At 38.5% G+C, this 20,444-nt stretch overlaps 1 protein-coding gene across 1 annotated transcript in view; it reads left to right on the forward strand.

The window, feature by feature from the left end:
• CFAP47 (cilia and flagella associated protein 47) overlaps window positions 1-20,444 on the forward strand; it is a 489,967-nt gene that overhangs the window by 13,721 nt on the left and 455,802 nt on the right. The window contains exons 5-9 of the mRNA XM_073227718.1: window positions 1,549-1,777; window positions 2,237-2,397; window positions 4,100-4,224; window positions 9,135-9,361; window positions 10,028-10,036. Of these exons, the coding sequence (XP_073083819.1) occupies window positions 1,549-1,777; window positions 2,237-2,397; window positions 4,100-4,224; window positions 9,135-9,361; window positions 10,028-10,036 (751 nt within the window). The remainder of the gene's footprint in view (window positions 1-1,548; window positions 1,778-2,236; window positions 2,398-4,099; window positions 4,225-9,134; window positions 9,362-10,027; window positions 10,037-20,444) is intronic.

Below are 20,444 nucleotides of genomic sequence, written 5' to 3' on the forward strand. Positions count from 1 at the left end.
TGAGTTGCTGCTATTTGCCAAGCACTTAGGGTTTCAAAAATGGGAAGAATCAGAGAATGGCACATGGGAGGGTACATATAAGAAGGAGCTCCTAGTCTGGATGTAGGGGTGACAGAGTGGGCCAGGAAAAGGCTCCACTAAAGAGGTGAGAGTTAACCCGAATACTTATTGCTGACTAGAAATTAGCCAAAGAGCAATGATGTGATTTCGGCTGAGTGTGTGTGTGTGTGTGTGTGTGTGTGTGTGTGTGTGTAGGGAAGGTGGATGTTGGTGATGGGAGGGTTTAGAGGAGTGAGTTCAGGCAGACCAAGTAGAAGACTTGAAATCCTAGAGGTGAATAGACAGTGTTACACACAGAAATCTGAGGCAGTTTAAAGGCAGAGATGGAGGGGAGGAGGGATGCAAGATGAGACCAGAAGAACAGAATGGGGCAGGTCCAGTAAAGGACCTCATAGGACAGTGTATTTTAATGCTCTATATCTCAGTTCATTCATGGGATGTGCAGTCATTATAATGGGCACCACCAGTTATTAGAACAATGAAATAGAGCATTTCAGAATGCTTCTCACATAGTAAGGGTAAATGTTGTTTTATAAAACTTGTTTTGCGTGTGTGTGTGTTTCCTACATTGCAATATAAAATATATTTGTTACTGAAGGTTACAGCCACAAAAATATTTGGGAAACAGTTCTGAGTCCCGGTAGTAGCTTGGGTTTTATTGTGAAGGCTGTAGAATATCAGGAAGGCTTTAAAATGAGAGTGTCTTGATTAGTTAGCATTTTACAAAGGTCATGCTGATAGCAGTGGGCAAAACAAATCAGGGAGTATAGATGCGGAGTGAGTAGCCTGACTAGAAACTATAATAGTAAAGCAGAAGAAAAATGATAAAGGCCTCAGCTAACATACAAATTCAGAGTATGGAGAAAGTGTGTTAAAGATACATTATGAAGACAGACTTGACTAGATGTAGTGACTGGTTATAGAAAGGTAAGGTAAGAGGAGGGATGGCTCTGTGGGAGAAGATCTTGAGTTCAGTTTTAAAATGTTGGAATTGATTTGCTTTGCAGAACCCTATGAAGTCTATTATATTTACTTATTTTGAATCCAAGAAAAAATTTTGGTCTAGGTATATTTTCTTGAGAGTCTTCAGTGGATAAGTTGCAGATGAAGCATGAAGTGTTGAAATTAACATGGAATTCTAGAACTAGAGGTGACCATGTAAATCATCCCATCTAACTAGTATTTATGAAATAATTGATGATATGGACATGTCAATGCATTCTTTTTGGGGTCAATTAATGCAATTATTTTTCAACTTTGTTGTTTCCCAAGGACAGTGAATTAGGTTGCATAAGTGCCTTTCTACTCTGCAGATTCAGACAGACAGAGGGACATGACAGTCTCCTGCATGTATGTGAAAGAAATGGCTTAGGCCTTTGAATTGTTACTAGGATGTGATTTTTAAAAATTTATTTTTATCCAAATATTTGGGAGAAAAATATATAGAGTTCTAATTAAAGTATACATATTTAATTCATTATCTTGTAGAGTAAGTTTGCAAGGTCGTCCAGAAATACTACTGAATATCAAAGCTTGTGCAGTTGAACAGATTATTGAATTGCTGAACATGAGTTGTGACAAAAAGTTGGAATGCATACGCTTTGGTTCTATTTTCTTTGGAACATCAAAAATTGAACATGGACTTCTATACAATAAAAGTCCAGAACCGATACATTGGGTGGCCATAATGCAGGATGATGCAGTTGGAGAAGAATTGGTAAGTAAACAGTGCAACAGGGGAAGATCAGACATAGTATTTTGAAACATATTGTTCTGAATTTACTAATAACCCATAAGCTGTTTAAGTATAGATACTTATATTGTAAGTATATTTTAATGCTTGGGTAGATATGATTTCATTTCACGTATTTTCAAGGGTAACCTCAAAAAAAATTCAGTAAATTAAGCTAACATTGATAATAATATATACCTAAAGTAAACCAGATAAGTGCTTCTTCTAGATCAGCAGCTAGTTGTGGGGATTTCTGTCCCCATCAATTTTTCAACATTTCTTTAAATTTTTTGATGTGCTTTGATCAATGTATGTGTTATTTTAAAAACATAACATGTTCTCTATTTTCTAGACTCTGAAGTTTCAGTAATTGTCTTATGACCTCCTCTTAAAATGTTTTATTTTGTTTTTCTGATTTTCTTTTATTTCTGATTTGTCTTGCAGGGTACAAATATTCAACAAAGAACAGATATTGCTTTACATAATCTCACATACTTAAACAAAATAAAGAACACAGATATTACCACTTTTATGTCCTGTGTTCCTAATGAAGGGAGGTTACTACCTTATCAAAAGATTGTAATTACATTTTGTTTCAGCCCAAAGTAAGCAAAAATTAATTCCGTTATGATGTTACTTATTAATGGAAAGTATATGAATCATACATTTATCTGACTTATTTTAATAGTAAAACTTGTCAGAAGGCAAACTTGTCAAAACTTGTCAAAACTTGTCAAAACTTGTCAGAAAAATCATATTTTTCTTATTATGGCTCTAGATATTTCTAACATGGTTAATATTATTTCCAATATTTAAAAATATGGTTCTAAATACTTCATGATAAATTTTAAAAATCTCCAGACCTTGTGGAAATGGGGAGGTGGAAGGTTTGGGTTGTTTTGGATTGTGGCTCCAAACCCATGTGTGCAACCAAGACCTTGTTGTTCCTTCAGAAACAGTCAGGTGATGGCCTGTGGCATGCAGTATGTTTTAGGGGCCTTCAAAGAGAATGCCATGCTCCTGTCCTGGCAAAATGCTTGCTGACTGAGTAGCATGAATATTAAACCAATAGCAGCCCCTGGGATCAACCACACTTGCTTGCTGAAATTCAGACTTTTAGGATTTTTGCCAATATATGTTTTCACAGTTCTGTGTACTTGGTTTGGTTATTTAATTTGAAAGTATATTCAGAAATGCCATTTTAAATATACAGTAGCAATTTCAGCTACATTTGAGTGGTTGCAGTGTGTGGCAATAGCCAGTCCAGTTGTACGTATGTTTACCCTTGTGTGTGAGAAGGCAGTGTTTAATGCACTTTTCTCCATGGCAGCTAGGTCCCTTGGTGATACCGGTTGTCTGTTGAAGACTGGGTTGTGTTTTAACTTAAGGAGGGTAATGAATCAAGTAATTGTTCTATTTGTACCATCTTTATTTGCCTTATCATTCATACCTCCATGCAGGAAATTTCTCTGGTCAGTGTACAAGATTCTGTTTAATACACAATCGTAAACATTTTAAATATTCTTTTTCATGGCAGCCTGCTAATTTTGAGAGTCTAGCAAAAACTCATAGGTGTGAGTATGATTTGAAGTCTTGGTTAAATGTGTGCTCAACATGCTATTTGCATTCCTTTCTAACACTGCACATCAGCCTTTTGTGTATATATCTGAGTATCTGCTGCTAAAAAAACTGACCTCTAGGTAAGGCAAGTAAAGAGCCAATGCACAGGCCTGTGATGTAACCCATCTCTGTGTTTTTTCTTACTTCTCTTTCTTTCCATCTTTCTATTTTGCCTCTTGACAAGATTTGGCTGTTATCAAATATTTTTCTCCAAATTACTTGTTCTCCTCTAACAAGAATGTGGCTCGTGCTATACGTGCTTATTAGTCCATGGGAGGGAGACAGATAGGTAACAGAGATTTGCAGCTATACGCGGGGTAAGAAGGGCCCTTGTAAAGAATTGAACAGAGTCCTTAACTAGCAATGAACTCTGCCTAGAAGGAAAATCCTTTACTTAGAAAGTGCCTTTGGAGCGGGACCTTGATGACTTAGTATATTTACATTACTCTTGTCTTGCAAATGTTGTCATGAATTCGTCTTTTGGATCTGTACATTCTGTGGCCTTCTTTTGGCAAGTCTATGTATGTGTGTAGTAATTTTGGAAATGGATCATAGTTATATTTTTATTCCTGAACTTTCATCTGTTTGCGTAGATTAAGGATAGGGTTGGTAATCCCTTTTGAGAGGTACTAACGTGTATCATCTTTGCTTTAAAAGTCACTGATAACTGGTTGTAATTTTTTGCAGGCTAATTGCTGATTGTAAAAAGGATAATGATCCTTCACACAGGCAGGACTATGCTGTCTTTTTGAGATTTGAGTCTGTAGGAAGTAAAGATGGATTTTTGAGAGATGATAATAAAAACATCAAAAGTAAGTGCAAAGTGAACATAATCATCAAATGTATAGAAGATTAAATTATTGAAAAGTTTGGTCATCAATATTTGTAAAGGCAATTTAATAAAAATATATAATTATTAAATAGAATGAAAATGCAACCTTCAAGAGACCTTAAAATTTCTTTTGTGGCATGTTAAGAAAGAAGTTAACTTCAGAACCTATTATATAATAATCTTCCAAGTTAGAATTTAGATGACTTAATTATTTTAAAATGACATTAAGTAAACATGATGATGTAGAGTTTAAGGAATGAACCAAAGGTAAAAACTGAAAAACAACCTTGCTTATTTTCCTATGTAAGCCTAGGTTTTCACTTAGAGATTGATATGGGAACAAATGACCATTCCATCTCTGCAGGACCTTCAGCTCTCAGAATCAATGTACAGCAAGAGCCAAAGACCAAGACATAGAATAAATAGGGTGCAATGTCCTGTTCTAGGATATTGAGAAGTGCATATGCTTTACAGATCACATGTCAAGTTGCATTGCACTTTTTACAGTCTCAGGTAATATTGGATGGGCTGCCGCGAGGACAGACGGAACAAGACTTGGAGTTTAGCTCAGTAAGACAGATCAAAGAGAAAATGAAGATACAGTCAGGTTAGTGATCAAATCCAGAAAGATGCGCCATGGCAAGTTAGAATCCAGATCTGCATGTCAGTATGAATGATATCACTGAGCAGGGTTGAACTGTGTTTCTAGGACAGAAATCGATTGCTCTGTCACTGATATGTCATGGTATGATTTGAGCTCTGCCTGCGGATCATAGACAGAACATTTGTTTGAGGTTTGCAAGTAATCTAGTTTTGGGTGTCTTGAGATGGAGGCTCTAGGTTTGCCTTAAAAGTAATTGAGAATCTAGGATTGGCTAGTAAGAGCATTAATAAAGAAATGTAAACCTTCATTTGGATCCTGGTTACATTGCTTTCTTTCTCTGTAAAACTGTTCTTTCACCCAAAGTTAGCCTACAATTCATAGTTCCTACTTTCTTATATTATCTTGTATTATCTCCAAAACTCCAAACTATTGATGGTATTGCCCAGTTTATGTTCCATTGTCCATTATTTAATCACCTTTTTCCATGTGTACTTAGAAAACATCTCCCACAGTAGAAAATATCTAATCTGATTAAATTCACCTCAGCCTACTCTGGGTCTGTACTGGGGAAGCTAATTGTGCTGGAGAAAAGCACACAAACCATGCTGTGAGGTTTCATTTCTTAATTTGTAATCACTAACCTCAAGTGGGTCCTCTAAGGGGTTTGACATTCCTGCTGCCTCCTCTGTTCATTCATAGTCTCACAATATGGGATTAATATCACACACCTGCTCTTCTCACCTCAAACTCCAATATTTCTTGTATCTTTACTCTAAGCTTGTAAATACATTAAGTGACCTAGTAGATATTTCTACATGGATGTATACTAGGCATCACAAACCTAACATGTCCAAAAACACTCTCCTGGGTTCCCCACAACCTGTCCTTCCTGTGTCTTTCCTTTCTCACAAAATAGCAATTCTATCACTTTAGTTTCTCAGGCCAAAATCCTTAGCATCATCATTTATCATGTCTTGAGTTTCCTATTCTATATCCAATCCATCAGCAACTTTTGTTAACTCTATCCTCAAAAAGATATCTTAAATCTGACCTTTTCTCACCATTCTTCTGTTGCCAGGCAGCCCCACCTGTGGAGGTGTCTCCTGCCTGCTAGGTGAAACCTCACACAGGATGAGGGAGGGTTCTTGACTCTGTTCAGGAAAGAATTTGTGAACAGGTCAGCTGAGTGTAGGTAAGGAATGAATTCATTAAGGTGAAAGTAGTAGTGAATGTCAGAGTTGCACAGTGCCAGGAAAAGTAGCTCCTTTATTTGTGCAGCCATGCGGGTAGTAGAGAGCAAGGGAGAACAGAGGAGGAAAAGGAACTTCATTAAATTCTCGCTTGGCAGAGGGCAAATCCCTTGCCAACTCTTAAAGCCAGGGTCACCTGGTGTCCAGTGTCTACTTGAATATGCATGGCATGATAAGTAAGTCTCTACCACCCCAGAATTTGGGGAAGCCATGGAGCACTGGATGGAGTGAGATCATGTTCTGAGAACTTCCCAAAATGAAGAAAGGAGATTTTTGGGGTAGGCTGCTAAAGAGCATGATTCTATAGCTGAAGTCCCATCTGGGTCACCCAAGTGAAGGGAACCTTGCAAGCCCGAATCAGAAATCTCAGTATCTCTTCCCTACCTGTCTAAAGTAAAACAGGGGGAGAGAGGGAGAGAAGACTTGTGCTCAACACTAGAAAATTGAATGAAATAGCAAAGTAACAAACACACTTTCCACTGGGAAAGGTGTCTCTTATTAACCTCCTGACAGGCTTGAAAGAACTCAGACACAAAACACAATAAACTGAGCAGCAAGGTTTTATTTAAAGCAAAGTACACATAGGAGAAAGAGAGGTGTGGGCAGCCTCAGAGGAGAGGTGCCCTTAAAGATGTAGGATTTAGGTTTTTTATGGATTTCAAGAATAAGGAGTGAGGAAAATGTAGGCTGGTATGTGTTCTTATGATGTCCATCTACTGGGAGAGACATTTTGTCACTGTCTATGGTCAGTGGTCTAGATGTCCTGTAAGATAAACTTAACAAAGGAATTGACTGATCCAGTTCTTCTCCAAGATAATCGTCATCTTCAAGCCGTGAAAACATGTCACTTAGAACTGCTAGCCCTGCCTTCAGACAGGGTCAGTTGTTGGCCAATCACCATAAAATATGTTAGGAATCTTTCCTCCTAACTCCCTGGTTTAAAAATGGAATGTTTAAGATGGAGTGCCTCCTGTTCTTACTATACTAACTATACCTTGGCATTTTTCATCATAGGCAGGAAAAAATAATCACGATGCTTGCCTCATGCCCCTCCTCTGCCTCACTTCTAGGACTGTTGCCCAGCTGTATTTGTTTCCTGAGGGTTTTTGGAACAAACTGCTACAGGTTGATTTTGTTCTCGTCAGTTCTTGTCCCCACCACAACAAAGAATTGAAAGGCAGAGAGACACAGTAGTGAAGCAGAGTAAAAGTTTTATTTGAATACCCTCCAACCAAGGGAGTAGCAGGCCAGAGTCTAGGCAGACAAGGCCACTGAACGTTTAGGGGAGGGTCTATTTACCACCACCTAGCTGGCAGGCACTTCCTCTCATGAACAGGGTGAGGTCATTTGATTGACAGCTCTACTTCTACACGCATTCCTCTTGGTGCACATGTCTTTTCCCAGAATGCACACAGAAAAGCCCATGGGGGTTGGTGGGAGCCAAACCACAATTTTATTTTAATGAGGTTATGATGAGGTGTGGTTTGGGCAGTTCTTAGTTTTGTTCGATTGTGCCTGTGTTGGGACCTGGTTGGGACCTGTTTGTCCTGGTCCCCATAGGTAGGAAGTTATCTCTGTGTAAAGCCTTTACTGTCTTCACATGGGACCCCTACCTGGGTGGAGTTTGGGCAGTTTTATCCTTCAATTTTATCTTTCCCTTACCCTGCTGCTCATGTCTTTTCTACCTAACAAAGCCAAGAAAATTCCTGCCTTAAAGTCTTTATACTTGCTGTTCTGCTTGTCTGGTGTGCATTTTTCCTGGAGTTTCACATGATTTTCTTTCTAAGTCCATTTATATTGTTTGCGTAAGTGTTTCCCCATCAGAAAAGCCTTTTTGGACTTACCCATGTAAAACAGCAGCCCCAAGATGTTGTGCTCTTACTCTTGTAGGGAAGGAAAAATAGTTTTCCCTCAACCCTTCTAGATTCTTCTACTCCAGGAACCCCCCCTGTAACAAAAGATCAACAGGGTAAAAGCAAACAGAACTTGAGTAACATAAATACTTCCTGTTGTAACTCTTGGTAAAGGAAATCCCAGGGGAAAATACATCTAAAACTGAAATCAGTCAAAGAGAGAAATAAAGTTTAAAACCTGTTTATTGCTTTCAAACTGTGGTTGAACGGCCATCTCTTTCCTGCTCCAGCAGAAGCAAGCAAAACCTCCCCCAAACCTTTCAGGTGCAGATAAACCCTTGGATGCCCAGGGAATTACCCATTGATATGGAGATGAACTGTTGCTCTCCACCCCTTAGGAATGCCTGTTGATATGCAGGTGCACTAAAGCCAGGCAAGGTATTCTGGAAATATTACAATTTTACCCACACCTGTATCCATGGGAGAGACCCAGAAAAACTGAGTAACTCCCTGAAATGGCTATAGCCACCACCTTAAGTACCATGTCCCGATAAAGACAAAAGATGATGTTGGGGTTGGGAAGCCAGTTACAGGAGGTGACCATTAAAAGCACAGTAATCACAGAATGATTGTTATGCAGATTTGAGTCCATGCCTTCTCCTTTGAAAAAGAGTTTCTGCTGGTACAGAGAGAGACACCTTACAAATTGAGATTTCCCTTATAAATGTAAAGGTCTGTTGCAAAAGGGTTATTTCTATTAGGTTTTCAGAGCTTTCCCTGCATCTGCTGTTTCTTAAAAAATAACCAACCTAAAATAAACCTTATGCCAAAGAGATGTGTTCTTAGGTGGCAAATTCTGCTTCCCTTTACCCTGTGTTAACATTCCCCATGTTGTCTCTGAAATGCTATATATTTCCGTGTTTATTTCTTTGTTATGGTTACCTCACTAGAATGTAAAGTCCATGAGAACAGGAACATTGTCCATTTTATTCACTGCTGTATCTCCAAGGCCTAGTAGAGTAGCTTGCCCAGAGAAGGCGTTCAATAATTTTGTTGACTGAAAGACTGAATGTGCTACCCATGTTCCTTCAGATCTTTTTAGATGACAATCTTTGGATCAAGCAAATATATTCTGAATTCCCAAAACACTTTTTATGTTAAAAAGCTATTATTGCTTTTACAGGTGATCGATTTCAGAATGTGGAAGTAGCAATGACAGGCTCGGGACTTCGTGTCTTACTACATTTTGGTCCAGGAAAGGTCCTTAATTTTGCACCATGTTTCATGGGTGGATATTCAGAGTGTCTGTGTTTTATGCAAAATTTGTCCAAATCACACCCTGTGATGTACCAGTTTAAAAAAACTGCACATTTTAAAATTGATCCTCAAAGGGGCAAGATTGAAAAGGATGTATCCAGGTAAGATGATTAATCCATGTTTTCACATGCTTCCAGTATTTTAAGGTTTACTAAAATGCCATGCAGAGGACTAAAAACTACATTTGTTCTACCAGTGTTTATAAATTGTATCTCTTCTGTGGCCTAGTTATGAATGTCTTTGTATTGGCACTCGTGCAGTATCCATAATTATTTGTTAAGGGCCTTTCATGTGTTGGGAAAAGCATCTGATACTGTATGGAATGTAAAGAAGTGTGATACACTTACTGCTTCTAAGGAATTTTTTTTTGGCTGAGAGAATATTTATTTGCATGTCAAGGAGGCCAGGCCCCTAAATTTAAATATTCAGCATGAAGCCCTGGCCCTCCTTGCTGTGACTGCTTGCAGGAATGGCTGGGTCCTGGAGCCTTCTAGAGCAGTGGAACCCAGGAGCCAGCGGTGGAATACTCCTGAGCCAGCAGCTGCCAATAGCAGCAAAAGGTGAAAAGAAGGTGGGAGCCAGCCACTCACCCCAATCTCAGAGATGCAAGGGGAGTGCAAGATGCTGTGGGCCCCACTGCCACAGTGAAGGTTCGCCAAGCTGGGGTGCACATAAAGTGGGTGAAGTGAAGGTCTAGTGCCATGGCCAGAAGTAGCCCAGGTGCTGGCCCAGTGCCAGCTAACCGGAGAATGGAGAGAGGGGTTGGCAGTTTTGCTTCGGAAGCACCTAGGCCTTGCCCTCCTGTGAGGTGAGATGGGCATGGGGAAAGCAGCCACTACAGTTGGAGTACTTGCTGAGGGGTGAATTTCTGAGCCTTATTATGCGTGGGTGCAACCCTACTCCTAACCCCCAACACACACACTGTGTACCAAGCTCTTGAGAAGCTGATGTGGAAGGTGTCCTGCAGCTTCTGATCTCAGGCCTTGTGCATCTGGGGCACAGTGAGGGCTGGTAGGCCAGCATTGGAGGCTTGTTATTAGATAGGCCAGGTTCAGGTGGATAGGAGCCATCTGAGTGCTGGGAGTATGTCAGGTCTTGGCACAAGCTAAAATCTCAGCATGGCACAGGTGCTTATACTCCTGGATTGGCTCGTACAAGCTCCACAGCTGGCAGAGCAGGGACGCATCAGGCTGCTGCAGCTCCACCACCTCCTTGCAAGGTTTGGGCTCTGCGTGGGCACCGCCGGGCAGTAGCGGGCTGGGCGCGCCTCCGGCAGCGTGGCTCAGCTCCTTGAGACTGCAGCTGTGCTGACCGTAAACGTGCTCCAGCTCGGACAGGAGCGGGATCCCCACTCGCCCGTGGAGCAGAGTGGCCAGGCTGCGCGCTGGCGGAAGAGGCTCTGCCCGGTAAGAATTTTTTAACCTACTAAGGAAATGTAAGATACATACAAACAGGTATGGTTTAAGATGAATACAAAATCTGTTAAAAGGGACCTATAACAAGGTGATACAGGAACTCAGAGGATAGGGTGTTTACTTCCAGCCAGGTATAGAGGTCTTCTACTACAGGAACATAGGAACACGACCTTTAAAGTTGAGTAGAAATTTCAAATTTGAAACTGATGTCAATTAGCCGGCTTACGCCTTGTGCTGCTGGTGCAGAGCAGAGAAGTTGAACTCCGAGGCATACCTGTGAGCACCAGGCCAGCTTCTCTTTCTCTACTCGGTTAACCCTTTCCCAGACCCTGGAAAGGAGATGCTGGCTAACTACAGTTCACAGACCACATCTGGCCTGCCCCCTGTTCTTTTAAGTACAGTGTTACTGGAACATAGCTGCTCCTATTTGTTCACCTAGTGTCTAGGGCTGCTTTCATACAGAAGCAGAGTTGAATATTTGTGAGACATTTGTGTTAACCTTAGAAATAAAACAGTTATTTTACCAGCGAAAATGGGTTTATTTGGGAATATCAGAGAATTGCAAAACCATAGGCTAGTCCAAGTAACAAAGGAGAGGAATTTTATTTTATGGAGGAGGAAGTTGGGAGAAGTTGTTTTGAACAGAAGTCCCTTGGAGAAAAGCAAGAGTCAGGTGATGTTGGTGACAGTTACTCACTGGCTGAGTTGCTGAGGTAGGAGATTTCTTATAGGAGATGCCAATGCCCATCTTTCCCTGTTGAGCCTGGAATTGACGGTTCTTTCCTGTAGAAGATTGTTCTGTTGGGCTCTGTACTACATGTCCAGGGTAAGGCAGGAGAGCTCCCGTTTCTCGCCTTCTGACTTCATTTTCATGAGGTTTCCCTTTATTGATTGTCACAGTTATATGGCCCATAAAACCTAAAATATTTACTGTCTGACAATTTACTGAAAAGTTTGTTGAGTTTTGCTCTAAACAGTCGGAAGCATGAATGCTTATGGTTTTACCTCAGGTTTCTAAAGTTATCTTTTTTCCACTGCACAGTGATACGGTTCATAAAGTTACTGATGGAAGCATTCTCCCAATTGCAATCAAGAACTATTGTTTACATGTTTAAATACATACAGCCTATGTTTATAACTCTTCCTGCTTCCTTAGAATGACTCACTTCCCCACTCCCCAAGTTGGACAGATTTAATCAGTCTTCATAGAATACCAACAAGTGTTATCCACCATTATGAAAAACATTTTCTTTTTAACTGCTTCTGAGACTTGGACATTACTTTAGTCCAAGTTTCTTAAACTTACCAACACAATTCATTTTCTCCAGTAACTTGCACATCTTTCAAAACATCTCTGTTCTCTAATATCCTATTGTCATTTTTAACCCTCTACAATTCTGGATTTTTCTAGTGCTAATAACTTTCAAATTAATAAAAAGTGAACATAGGAAATGTAGGGGACATTGGAGAACTGTGACTTCTACAAGCGGGTTAGTAGCTTCTGACTATTTAGAAGTGTGGTAAGATTATTCTTTTTTTAATACCAGCTTTATTGAAATCTTAAAACTCACAAATGTAAAGTGTATAATTCAGTGGTACTGAGTAAATTCACGGACTTGTGCAACTGGCAACACTATCTGATTGTAAAACATTCTCATTACCCCCAAAAGAAACCCCATGTCCATTAGCGGTCCCTTGCTCTTTTCATTCCTCAAGCCCCAGCCCCTGGCAACCACTGATGTGTTTTCTATGTCTATAAGTTTCCCTGTTCTTGACATCACATATACACATAGGGACTTTGTGTCTGGTTTCTTTGATTTAGTGTATTTTTCGGGTGCATCAGTGTTGGAATATGTATCCATAGCTCATTCTTTTTTATGGCAAATTGTATCCATTGTGTGGATATACTACCATTATCCATTCATCAGTTGATGGGCATTGAAGTTCTTCCCACCTTTTGGCTATTATGAATAATGCTGCTTTGAACATTCACATACACGACAAGTTTTTTTGTGTGGACAGGTTTTCTTATGTATGTTTGTATTATTTTTTTACTATAGAAGCAAAGTATGTAATTAAACAAAAGGAAACATTAGAGCTTCTAGCACAAAGTGCCCTGAAGGGGTGTGATAGTCAATACACAGTTTATATTTGCCTCATACTTCCCCAATTTTATCCTTGATATTTCTTTTTCTCAGCTTATTGAAGTATAATTGACAAGTAGGAATTATATATATTTAAGGTATACAGCTCGATGTTTGATTTATATATATACACATTGTAAAATAATCACCACAATCAAGCTAATTAACATATTCATCACCTCACATCATTATGATTTTTTTAATGGTGAGAACACTTTTAAGATCTACCCTCTTGGCAAATTTCAATGTAGTATTGTTAACTGCAGTCATCATGTTGTGCATCTCCAGAACTTACTCATCTTGCATAACTGACACTTTGTGCTCTTTAACCAAACTCTCCCTTTTCCCCTCCTTCACTCCCCCAGCAGCCACCATTCTTTCTCCTTCTATGAGTTTTACTATTTTAGATTCTGCATAATCTAATTAATTCCATGTTAGTGAGATCATGCTGTATTTATCTTTCTGTGTCTGGTTTATTTTTCTAAGCATAACATCTTCTAGGTTCATCCATTTGTTCCAAATGGCAACATTCCCTTCTTTTTTAAGGCTAAATAGTATTACATTATTCTCCTGATGTGGATATCCAATTTTTCTAACACCATTTGTTAGAGAGATCATTCTTTCCTTTTGTATGCTATTTTTCTCCACCAGTTGACTATAAACATATGGATTGATTTCCAGGCTCTCTATTCTGTTCTATTTGTTTATATGTCTTTTTGAACATTGGTACCATACTGTTTTGATAACTGTAGGTTTATAATATAGTTTAAAGTCAGGAAGTATGATGCCTCTAGCTTTACTCTTGCTCAGAATGCATTGGCTATTCAGGATCTTTTACAAAATAGGAACAGAAAGAATAAAATACTTAAGAATAAATTTAAAGAGGTGAAAGATATGCAGTGAAAATTATAAAACACTGATGAAGGAAATTAAAGAAGACAGATAAATGCAAAGAAATACTGTGTTCATAGATTTAGGAGAATTAATATTTTTAAATGTCCCTACTACGAAAAGTAATCTACAGGTTTATTGTAATCCCTATAGAAATCCCAATGGTATTCTTTACAGAAATAGAAAAACAATCCAAAAATTCATATGGACCAGACTTCAGTACTGTTTCATGTATAATTAGGAGTGGAATTATTGAGTTATATAATAACCCTGTGTTCTACTTTTTGGGAACTGAGCGTACTGTTTTCCAAAGGAATAATAAAGACAAAAGCAGTAATACATGGAATAGAGAATCAAAAACATCAAAAATGACAGAGAAAAATCAACAAATCTGAAACTATGTCTTTGAAATTTCCTTTCCTTATGTTCACTTTGGGTTTATTTTGCTCTTCTTTTTTCTATATTGTATGGTGGAAGTTAAGGTTTTGATTTTTCTTTTTTTTAAATATAGGTGCTTATAGCTGTAAAGTTACGTCTAAACACTGCTTTTGTCACATTCCATAAATTATGATATGTTGTGGTTTAGTTTTTCTTTATCTCAAAGTAGTCTCTAATTTTCCCTGAGATTTCTTTGACCTATTTGTTACCTGTGAGTATATTGTTTAATTTCTACATATTTGTGAGTTTCCCACATTTCCTTCTCATTATTTGTTCTTTTTTAACAGTTTCTATATTTTATGGCTATTCTCGATTTTGTAAGATATTTTTTCATACTTTATTTTTATTGAGGTGTAATTGCCTGCAACATAGTTGTTTCAGGTGTACAATGTAATGGTTCAATATTTGTGCATATTGCAAAATAATAGCAATAAGTCTAGTCAACATCTATCACCATACATACAAATTTTTTTTCTTATGATGAGAAGGTTTTTTTTTTTTGAGAGGGCATCTCTCATATTTATTGATCAAATGGTTGTTAACAACAATAAAATTCTATATAGGGGAGTCAATGCTCAATGCACAATCATTAATCCACCCCAAGCCTAATTCTCGTCAGTCTCCAATCTTCTGAGGCATAACAAACAAGTTCTTAAATGGTGAACAAATTCTTACATAGTGAGTAAGTTCTTAGATGTTGAACAATACAAGGGCAGTCATCACAGAAACTTTCGGTTTTGATCACGCATTATGAACTATAAACAATCCGGTCAAATATGAATATTTGTTTGATTTTTATACTTGATTTATATGTGGATCCAAAATTTCTCCCTTTATTATTATTATCATTGTTATTATTTTTAATAAAATGCTGAAGTGGTAGGTAGATGCAAGATAACGGTAGAAAACATAGTTTAGTGTTGTAAGAGAGCAAATGTAGATGATCAGGTGTGTGCCTGTAGACCATGTGTTAATCTAAGCTAGACAAGGGCAATAAAACATCCACGGATGCAGAATATTTCTCTCAAAACAGGGGGGGTGAGGTTCTAAGCCTCACCTCTGTTGATCCGCAATTTCTCACCTGATGTCCCCCTGTGACTGTGCCTGTCTTAGGTTGTTCCTCCCTTGAGGAATCTTACCCGTCTCTGGCTAACCACTCATCTTCCGGGGCCATACAGGGAAATGTAAAGTTGGTAAATGAGAGAGAAGCCATATTGTTTGAAAAGGTTAGCTTTTTACTTCTTTGCAGATTTATGCCCTGTGGCTTCTATGCCCAGCATTTGTCTTGAGGTATCTTGACCACTTGGAGGAATTATGATACACGGTAAATTCCATATGAGGCACGAATTCTACTTAAGGGTTGTAATTAGGAAGGAAGAAGAAAAGCTATAGAAGTAGCAGGCGGAAGAAAACATGGGAAGATTATTTCTTTGACGTATCTTCTTGTAGAGTAACTTAAGCATGTATAGGTTTTAAACTACTAATTAAATTGCACACACACATTAACATAATAGGAATACAGTTATATAACCAAAGCAGACCTATAATTACTAGCCATCTCCAGTGAAAACAAGAAAACCAGTTAGGCATTCTAGGCATTTGTGAAAATTTATCTATGATATGATGGATATAGTCCAACTGTACTTGAACAGACTGAGAGAAATCAGACAAATTAAAACAACCCATTCCTGGGAACTGTTCACATCCCATATGTTCTTTTAACAGTACATAGTCTGTAGTCGTAAGATTTTGGAGCGCTACAACTTGCACTTCTCCTAATTCTTGGTTGAGTTCCAACAGTATAGATCCAGTCAAATTTGTTGTTTTACTGTATGCCCAGGCCAGCTTAGATATCTCCTTCTTCATTCCCATGGCAAGTCCAGGAACCGATGGGATGAATGCAGCTACAGCTGTAGCAGCGCCTGGATCTTTGTTGAGGTTTTTTGATGATCATCTTCTGGCATGAGTCTTCCAGAGAGTGCTGATGTTGGAAGTTCTTCTTCATATCGTATCTTAGTTCATTTTCTGGGTAGTCAATTTAGGCTTTGATCCTCTGTATAAACACAAACAGACCCTTTGCCCAGACTTTGATATGCCCTTTATACCATTGTGTAGAACTCAGTGGAGGTCACCACACAGGAACTGCTTTTTTTTTTTTTTGTAAGAAAGGAATATTATCAGAAAAATGTACCTCCATAGCCGATCATCTGACACCCTTTAAGTGATCAAAATTAAGGATATTTAAAGCATGCATTAATCGTTGATTTACAGTTAGTTTTATCCAATCAGGGAGTAATCCCCCTTTCTTTCTTTTTTTTTGTTATCATTAATCTACACTTACATGAAGAATATTATGTTTACTAGGCTCTCCCCTATACCAGGTCCCCCCTATAAACCCCTTTACAGTCACTGTCCATCAGCATAGCAAAATGTTGTAGAGTCACTACTTGTCTTCTCTGTGTTGTAGAGCCCTCCCCTTTCTCCCAACCCCCCATTATGCATGCTAATCTTAATATCCCCCTACTTCTTCCTCCCCCTTATCCCTCCCTAACCACCCATCCTCCCCAGTCCCTTTCCGTTTGGTACCTGTTAGTCCATTCTTGGGTTCTGTGATTCTGCTGCTGTTTTGTTCCTTCAATATTTCCTTTGTTCTTATGCTCCACAGATGACTGAAATCATTTGGTATTTCTCTTTCTCTGCTTGGCTTATTTCACTGAGCATAATACCCTCCAGCTCCATCCATGTTGCTACAAATGGTAGGATTTGCCCTCTTCTTATGGCTGAGTACTTTTCCATAGTGTATATGTACCACATCTTCTTTATCCATTCATCTACCGATGGACATTTAGGTCGCTTCCAATTCTTGGCTATTGTAAATAGTGCTGCGATAAACATAGGGGTGCATCTGTCTTTCTCAAACTTGATTGCTGCGTTCTTAGCGTAAATTCCTAGGAGTGGAATTCCTGGGTCAAATGGTAAGTCTGTTTTGAGCATTTTGATGAACCTCCATACTGCTTTCCACAATGGTTGAACTAATTTACATTCCCACCAGCAGTGTAGGAGGGTTCCCCTTTCTCCACAGCCTCGCCAACATTTGTTGTTGTTTGTCTTTTGGATGGCAGCTATCCTTACTGGTGTGAGGTGATACCTCATTGTAGTTTTAATTTGCATTTCTGTGATAATTAGCGATGTGGAGCATCTTTTCATGTGTCTCTTGGCCATCTGTATTTCTTTTTTGGAGAACTGTCTGTTCAGTTCCTCTGCCCATTTTTTAATTGGGTTATTTGTTTTTTGTTTGTTGAGGCGTGTGAGCTCTTTATATATTCTGGACGTCAAGCCTTTATTGGATCTGTCATTTTCAAATATATTCTCCCATACTGTAGGGTTCCTTTTTGTTCTATTGATGGTGTCTTTTGCTGTACAGAAGCTTTTCAGCTTAATATAGTCCCACTTGTTCATTTTTGCTGTTGTTTTCCTTGCCCAGGGAGATATGTTCAAGAAGAGGTCACTCATGTTTATGTCTAAGAGGTTTTTGCCTATGTTTTTTTCCAAGAGTTTAATGGTTTCATGACTTACATTCAGGTCTTTGATCCATTTTGAGTTTACTTTTGTATATGGGGTTAGACAATGGTCCAGTTTCATTCTCCTACATGTAGCTGTCCAGTTTTGCCAGCACCATCTGTTGAAGAGACTGTCATTTTGCCATTGTATGTCCATGGCTCCTTTATCAAATATTAATTGAGCATTTATGTTTGGGTTAATGTCTGGGGTCTCTAGTCTGTTCCACTGGTCTGTGGCTCTGTTCTTGTGCCAGTACCAAATTGTCTTGATTACTATGGCTTTATACTAGAGCTTGAAGTTGGGGAGTGAGATCCCCCTACTTTATTCTTCTTTCTCAGGATTGCTTTGGTTATTCGGGGTCTTTGGTGTTTCCATATGAATTTTTGAATTATTTGTTCCAGTTCATTGAAGAATGTTGCTGGTAGTTTGATAGGGATTGCATCAAATCTGTATATTGCTATGGGCAGGATGGCCATTTTGACGATATTAATTCTTTCTAGCCACGAGCATGGGATGAATTTCCATTTGTTAGTGTCCCTTTTAATTTCTCTTAAGAGTGACTTGTAGTTTTCAGAGTATAAGTCTTTCACTTCTTTGGTTAGGTTTATTCCTAGGTATTTTATTCTTTTTGATGCAATTGTGAATGGAGTTGTTTTCCATATTTCTCTTTCTGTTGGTTCATTCTTAGTATATAGGAAAGCCACAGATTTCTGTGTGTTAATTTTATATCCTGCAACTTTGCTGTATTCCGATATCAGTTCTGGTAGTTTTGCGGTGGAGTCTTTAGGGTTTTTTATGTACAATATCATGTCATCTGCAAATATTGACAGTTTAACTTCCTCTTTACCAATCTGGTTTCCTTGTATTTCTTTGTTTTGTCTGATTGCCATGGCGAGGACCTCCAGTACTATGTTAAATAGCAGTGGGGAGAGTGGGCATCCCTGTCTAGTTCCCGATCTCAGAGGAAAAGCTTTCAGCTTCTCACTGTTCAGTATAATGTTGGCTGTGGGTTTATCATAAATGGCCTTTATTATGTTGAGGTACTTGCCCTCTATTCCAATTTTGCTGAGAGTTTTTATCATGAATGGATGTTGAATTTTGTCCAATGCTTTTTCAACATCTGTGGAGATGATTCTGTGGTTTTTGCCCTTATTTTTGTTGATGTGGTGGATGATGTTGATGGATTTTTGAGTGTTGTACCATCCTCGCTTCCCTGGAATAAATCCTACTTAATCATGATGGATGATCTTTTTGATGTATTTTCTAATTCAGTTTGCTAATATTTTGTTAAGTATTTTTGCATCTACATTGATCAGGGATATTGGTCTGTAGTTTTCTTTTTTAGTGGGGTCTTTGCCTGGTTTTGGTATTAGGGTGATGTTGGCTTCATAGAAAGAGTTTGGGAGTATTCCCTCCTCTTCTATTTTTTGGAAAACTTTAAGGAGAATGGGTATTATGTCTTCCCTGTATGTCTGATAAAATTCCAAGGTAAATCCATCTGGCCCGGGGATTTTGTTCTTTGGTAGTTTTTTGATTACCGCTTCAATTTCGTTGCTGGTAATTGGTCTGTTTAGATTTTCTGTTTCTTTCTGGGTCAGTCTTGGAAGGTTGTATTTTTCTAGGAAGTTGTCCATTTCTCCTAGGTTTCCCAGCTTGTTAGCATATAGGTTTTCATAGTACTCTCTAATAATTCTTTGTATTTCTGTGAGGTCCGTCGTGATTTTTCGTTTCTCATTTCTGTTTCTGTTGATTTGTGTTGACTGTCTTTTCCGCTGAATAAGTCTGGCTAGAGGCTTTTCTATTTTGTTTATTTTCTCGAAGAACCAGCTCTTGTTTTCATTGATTTTTGCTATTGTTTTATTCTTCTCAATTTTATTTATTTCTTCTCTGATCTTTATTATGTCCCTCCTTCTGCTGACCTTAGGCCTCATTTGTTCTTCTTTTTCCAATTTCGATAATTGTGACATTATACCATTTATTTGGGATTGTTCTTCCTTCTTTAAATATGCCTGGATTGCTATATACTTTCCTCTAAAGACTGCTTTTGCTGTATCCCACAGTAGTTGGGGCTGTGTGTTGTTGTTGTCGTTTGTTTCCATATATTGCTGGATCTCCATTTTGATTTGGTCATTGATCCATTGATTATTTAGGAGCATGTTGTTAAGCCTCCATGTGTTTGTGAGCCTTTTTGCTTTCTTTGTACAGTTTATTTCTAGTTTTATGCCTTTGTGGTCTGAAAAGGTGGTTGGTAGGATTTCAATCTTTTCGAATTTACTGAGGCTCTTTTTGTGGCCTAGTATGTGGTCTATTCTGGAGAATGTTCCATGTGCACTTGAGAAGAATATGTATCCTGCTGCTTTGGGGTACAGAGCTCTGTAGATGTCTGTTTGGCCCATCTGTTCTAGTGTGTTGTTCAGTGCCTCTGTGTCCTTACTTATTTTCTGTCTGGTGGATCTGTCCTTTGGAGTGAGAGGTGTGTTGAAGTCTCCCAGAATGAATGCATTGCATTCTATTTCCTCCTTTTTTTCTGTTAGTATTTGTTTCAGATATGTTGGTGCTCCTGTATTGGGTGCATATATATTTATAATGGTTATATCCTCTTGTAGGACTGAGCCCTTTATCATTATGTAATGTCCCTCTTTACCTTTTGTTACTTTCTTTATTTTGAAGTCTGTTTTGTCTGATACTAGTATTGCAACACCTGCTTTTTTCTCTCTGTTGTTTTCA

The sequence above is a fragment of the Manis javanica genome, chromosome X (genome assembly GCF_040802235.1).
Source record: "Manis javanica isolate MJ-LG chromosome X, MJ_LKY, whole genome shotgun sequence".
NCBI classification, from domain to species: Eukaryota; Metazoa; Chordata; class Mammalia; order Pholidota; family Manidae; genus Manis; species Manis javanica.